At 35.7% G+C, this 6,000-nt stretch overlaps 2 protein-coding genes across 2 annotated transcripts; both read left to right on the top strand.

Annotated features, from left to right (window-relative positions):
* Positions 1 to 1,571, top strand: LOC307171253 (UDP-N-acetylglucosamine transferase subunit ALG13). The gene is made up of 4 exons (XM_079892761.1): positions 1 to 166; positions 314 to 476; positions 849 to 987; positions 1,103 to 1,571. The coding sequence occupies exons 1-4, from the start codon at positions 86 to 88 to the stop codon at positions 1,212 to 1,214; spliced, it is 495 nt and encodes a 164-aa protein (XP_079748887.1). The 5' UTR covers positions 1 to 85; the 3' UTR covers positions 1,215 to 1,571.
* A 62-nt stretch (positions 1,572 to 1,633) lies between these two features.
* On the top strand, positions 1,634 to 5,072 carry il2rgb (interleukin 2 receptor, gamma b). The gene is made up of 8 exons (XM_079892760.1): positions 1,634 to 1,804; positions 2,254 to 2,341; positions 2,491 to 2,666; positions 3,514 to 3,662; positions 3,740 to 3,890; positions 3,971 to 4,067; positions 4,223 to 4,307; positions 4,395 to 5,072. The coding sequence occupies exons 1-8, from the start codon at positions 1,717 to 1,719 to the stop codon at positions 4,584 to 4,586; spliced, it is 1,026 nt and encodes a 341-aa protein (XP_079748886.1). The 5' UTR covers positions 1,634 to 1,716; the 3' UTR covers positions 4,587 to 5,072.
* Positions 5,073 to 6,000: the final 928 nt, after the last annotated feature.

Below are 6,000 nucleotides of genomic sequence, written 5' to 3'. Positions count from 1 at the left end.
ATGTTTTCTTCACGATTTCTGGTTTCATTTTTTTTTTCCCGAGCCTGTTTCTGTTACATTTAGTAAGACCTGTCACACTTATACAATGAAAACTGTATTTGTAACTGTCGGGACAACAAGTTTTGATGATCTGATTGACACTGTGACTTCAGATGAATCTGTAAAGGTAATAATAATACCATTCATAAACAGTGAGCTGTGAGATTCAGAACGACACAAATAAGTTTCGGTACCTGTGCTTCAGTTTTATTAGCAATAATCCGTGAGTTTTAACTGAAAAACACGTATGTCCTGTTTATGTTTCTGAATGAAGGCATTCATTCACCGTGGCTACACAGACATGGTGCTTCAGGTTGGCAGAGGTTCAGTTGTGCCTGATCCGGACAGCTGTCCTGGACTGACCCTACAAGTGTTTCGCTTCAAAGACTCAATCGCTGAGGACATGAGACACTCAGACCTGGTCATCAGTCATGCTGGTGGGTTAAAGCTCCCTGTGCCCCAAACACTACTCTAAAATACAGTTTAGTTAAAACATAAATGAGGTGTATTCTTTTTGGGGCAAGCAAATTAAGGAAACACTTTATAACAACCATCAGATCAGTTGTTTATATTGACGAATATGAATATCAAACTCCCAGAATTTTTCTCAGAGTCTTTATACTTAATTTATAGATGCTTTTACATTTTTTGGGTGGGGGTCCCTCGCACAAGGATGCTCATATTTATCTTAAACCCCTCATCTAATGTAATATAGTTTGTTGTGGACTTTATAATTACCTATATAACAAAAAGTTATACCCCAGATTAGAAATAAGTTTAAGTCTTAATATCGGCTCTATCCCCATTAGGAGCAGGAAGCTGTTTGGAAGCACTCGGAGCGAATAAACCTCTCCTGGTTGTGGTCAATGATAAATTAATGGACAATCATCAGCTGGAGCTCGCAAAGCAGCTGCAGGCAGATTCACATCTTATCTACTGCACTTGCAGGTTTGTTTTATACGGGAAGTCATTCACTTTTTCAACCATTTAAGTGGTTACTATTGTTATGGTTACATTTGATGTGCTGACGGCAAATGTGTTTTTTTGTGTTGTGTTATCACAGTACCCTGCCTCAGACCTTGCGGGACATGGATCTGTCTGCTTTGTCGACCTATGTGCCTGGTCAACCACAGAACTTCGCCAACTTTTTAGATAAAGCCGTCGGACTTGTTTAAGCACCGCCTCTTGAGCCGTGCCAATTTGGGCTGAGGATGAACCTGTTTTAATGGAAATACCTGCACTGGACCCTCAGGAGTCTAATGGTTGAGAAGAACTGTTTTTTTTACCAAACTAATAACTGACCTTTGATGATATATGCACTGAAGGGTTGAATAATAATGACACCATAGTGGTGAGAGTCATATGCAGCTGTATGTTAATGTTCTGTCTTTTTATTTGCTAGTTATGTGTGTTAAAATATAAAAAAAAGTCAATTGTTAAAACTGAAAAGATGTTATTTTGATTAATAAAAAATTATTATTATTATAAAATTTCAGATCACTGTAATTACTAATAAAATATTTAATACATTTTATTATATCTTTTTTATTGACTTCTATTGTCTATCAAGATATTTCTACTTGAAGGACCGGAAGCTGTCAAGGAAACACGCTGTAATGAACATCCTGTGTAGAATCAGACCTTACTCATTTGTTGCTCAGACGCTCAGAGGAGAGCATGACTTACATTCACACATCAAGACTATATTTTGTGCTTCTGTTCTTAATTTTGTCCTTTCAACTATGCTGTTCAGCAGCTGTTCTGAGTAAGTATATAATTACACACAACATTGTGTGTCTGCACAGCGTTTTTGTGGTTAATGGCATTATAAAGGTACACAAACCTTTATGAGTTATTATCACAAGTCTGGGAATATAATCTTCACTGAAAAATACTGTTTGTAAAAAAGGATTCTGATTGTACGTTTGCTTTTAGTTTTTGTCTTCTAAAAGACAAAAAGTTTGAGAGCTATGTTTGGATGGTTTCAGTGGGGATTTCCACGGTTTTTCTTTTGGATGTCATTTTTGTGTGTATGATTATGATGATGCTCTTGAGGTTTGTGATTCTGAGACTGATTAGCATTCTCTCTGTGTGGGTTATGGGAAACTGTTAGACAATAAAAAGTTCAAGACAAAAAAAAAAAAAAGTCATAATTTTTTTTTTAATTTGTGAATTGTTACATGGATATTTTTTGTAACATGTTGGCCCGTGTAGGTGTGCAGTGTAAGATCATCAACCTCGAGTATGTGGAGTGCATCTGGCACCCAAAAACATCAACAGCGAACTACACCTTCAGCAGTGTGTAAGTCTCCCACAACCCATTTTACTCATATTCATGAATACATCTATGTATGTAAATACATTATTGTGACATGCTGTATGTTGAATGTTGTTTTGTGGTAATAATTGATAAGTGAGAAATAATATTAGATTTTATATTTACTTTGTCAGATTTATAAACCACGCCTCCCATGACTGTACAGAATACATCTTGGAGCACAATTACACTGTAGGCTGCAGAATTCCTCTCAATGGATCTGATCATAGGTTTCCAACATTTGAAACAACTGTATTCACTGAAGGAAACCACAGTATTAAAACACTTTTTGAATCCCTCCAGAGAAATGGTAAGAAAACAAACCGATTTGCAATGTCTCAATGGTGTGTCAAAACTACCGTTCAAAAGTGACAATAAAGACATTTATAATGTTATAAAAGATTTCTAAATGCTGATTTTTTTTTTTTTTTTTAGCATTCTCTACAGAAATATTAAGCAGCACAACATTTCTCAACAATGATAATAATAAGAAATGTTTTTTGAGCAGCAAACCAACATTTTAGAATGATTTATGAAGGATCATGTGAAAATTCAGCTTTGCATCACAGGAATAAATTACATTTTAAAATATGTTAAAATAGAAAACAGTTATTTTAAATAATAATATATTAACTTTGGTGAGCATAAGCGACTTCTTTCGAAGACAAAGTACCAACCCCAAACTTTTGAACTGTACTGTATATTATTAATAAATATACATAATTTCTTCACCCTCTAGTAATCTGAAAATCATTTTATTTATCTCTTTATTTCTTGCTTCTGATTGGGAAGCATAGCATTCTTTTGCCAAATATTTTTCCCATTATGACCAACAATCTTTAGGCTCTTGTGCCAGGGAACAGATTTCACCTGTGCTAGTTACTATATCTCTCATATCACTCCACAGTCTCTTTCTTCATATAATTTCAATAATTTAATTTCAACTCAAATCAATATTTCATGTCCACTTTTTTTATTTATTTGGTTAATATCCATGTTATTAGATAGATAGATAGATAGATTTATTTAGTAATAATGACTCTATCCCTTTATGTATTATAGATATATTTAATGAGTCTATTGTGAATTATCTGACATAACTGATTCCCTCCAAACTAACGACTCATTTGTTTGTTATTGTACATATATTTGTTTAGTGCATCTAAATCCACCCTATAACCTGTCAGTGATGTGGAATGAGCACGACAGCACACTTTTACTACAGTGGGACAGCAATGGCCCCCTCAAAGAAAAGTGTGCAGTCTATATGGTGCGCATTCTGTGCAACCAGAAAGACACAATCCAGGTGAGACGATACGATATCATGACCATTTTACATTCATTCTACCAACTGTCTCATCTTCATCTCTCTTTCTCTCCCAGTCGTCAAACATGACAGAAATGTCATACAGTCTCTCTCAGGTGTCACAGAACAAGCACTATGTTTTCCAAGTCCGGAGCTCTGTTGCTGATGTGTGTGGTTCTTCGGATTTCTGGAGTAACTGGAGCGCTCCAGTGGAGTGGGGCAGTGCAGGTGGGCCAGTGAGGGACACGGGAGAGATTTGCTCTCATTTGTCGTCTTATATTTTCCAATCGTGCTTCTCTGTTTTCTAGAGGACATCGGCAGACAAGGCTGGTGGCAGTGGTTGTATGGTATTCTGTCAGTCCTTCTGCTGTTGTTGCTGGGTTTGTTTTTGTGCTATTGTGAGAGGTGAGGGATGTTTAAGACATTTCACTCAGTATATTAATCTTATTATTTTTTAACAATTTATACTAATAATTTATGTCATATTTATATATTAGTAAATGCTTTATTGTATTAAATAATATAATGTAATAAAAAAAAATCCAATCCATATGATATAGGAAAAGAATCATCTTACTTCCAGTTGTGCCTGACCCTAGCAAGAACCTACAGGATTTGTTCCATAAACATGATGGAAATGTTGAGGTATTAAACCTTTTTACTGTCTGTGCTGTATTTCTGTGAGTAAATCAAGAGTAAATGTGCTTTGAAACCCTCTCAATTTCTTCTCAGAGCTGGGTTCACATCTCCAGAGAGCTGAAGGAAGCCTTTGAGCCAGACTACACAGAGCTGTCCTGCGATGTGTGTGAGGTAACGTCCCCTTGTGACGCCGGTCCCACACCTGTGGCCAGTCCCGCTTCTCAAACTGACAAGTGTGATGAACCAAGCACTGCAGAAGAGCCTGCGGAACAGCCGAGCTCATAAGCCATTCACCTGTACTGTCATCTCATTCTTACTGTACATGTTCACAAGCCACATTTTAATGTCGGTTTTCTTTTGCACATTTACTTTTTACCATTGTATTTCATTTTATGTAGAGTTGAAGTATAAGAAAGTTAAACTGCTAAAAATTCTTACTCAATACTACAGTGGCCATAAAAGTTTGGGGTCGTCACACTCACCAAGGCTGAATTTGTTTGATCAAAAATACAGTAAAAACTGTAATATTGTGAAATATTATTGCAATTTAAAATAACTGTTCTCTATTTTTAATATATTTTAAAATAAAATGTATTCTTGTGATGGAAAAGCTGAATTTTCAGCATCAATCCTCCAGTCTTCAGTGTCACATGATCCTTCAGAAATCATGCTGATTTAGTGTTAAAAACAATTGTGCTGCTTAATATTTTTGTGAAAACAGTGATACATTTTTTTTTTTTTTTTTGTGCGAATAAAAACAACATTTATTTGAAATAGAAACTGGGTATTTTTTGTTTTTTCATTCTAAAACTATATGTTTCAAGTTAAGACTACAGGTATTTGCACACTTTCTAACGGTGAACTTGAAGCAAACCGACTTCATAAATCCACTAAGAATTGTGACCAGTTACCTAAATATAATTGCAAAAATGGCACAGAAAAGGTAAGTTAGTTCTGAGAAAAGCAGTTACAAAAAGATATTACAAAATCCATTAAAGGAGAACTCCGGTCAATTTTAACATTGAGCTCATTTTTTTGTAAATTTGGAGTGCTGTCAATACAGAGAACAACGACAAAAATCGGTGTTGCCTACACCGTGTTATCCTCTTTTTAAAATTTGCACCCTGTTGACTTCAATGGGGCAAGTTTTAAACCTGCTTTTAGCCTCTTAACATCCTTGATGTGTCATTACAAGTGCCCAGCCATGTGAGTGATTCCTTCAGCGTGAACGCGGGTGAATCTGACTGCAGTAGATGTGAAAGATATTAATAAAAGTGATGTTAATTCAGCCAGCGCACATACCTGTATTTTCTTCTTGTTTTCGGTCAAAGTCCACAGTAGTCGATTGTCGAGTTCACGCGCATAGGTTATCACGCGCGTGAACTTGAAGAAAATACAGGTATGTGCGCTTTTATGTGACACAGTAAAAGTTATTACTGTGTCATGCGCGTATTTAACGCAATTAACGTAACATCCGTTTTTTCTGTCATCCTTTAGCTAGCATTATATGATCATGCTCTTATTCACGCAAATGCTTTTAAACTATTTTTAAACCTTTCTTTTTAGTAAACTTTGTGTACACAAACAGTCAATGCTCAAGTTCATGTGTAGAGCCCCTGGTGATACTTCGAGCACAGTTTTATGTTGTGTTGAGCCTTCTTAGTGTTTTAAAAATAGTGATTTTGATGCTATCATATAA

The sequence above is a fragment of the Squalius cephalus genome (genome assembly GCF_949319135.1).
Source record: "Squalius cephalus genome assembly, chromosome: 14".
NCBI lineage: Eukaryota > Metazoa > Chordata > Actinopteri > Cypriniformes > Leuciscidae > Squalius > Squalius cephalus.
The sequence above is the reverse complement of the archived record's forward strand: the minus strand, read 5'-3'. Positions and strand labels throughout refer to the sequence as shown.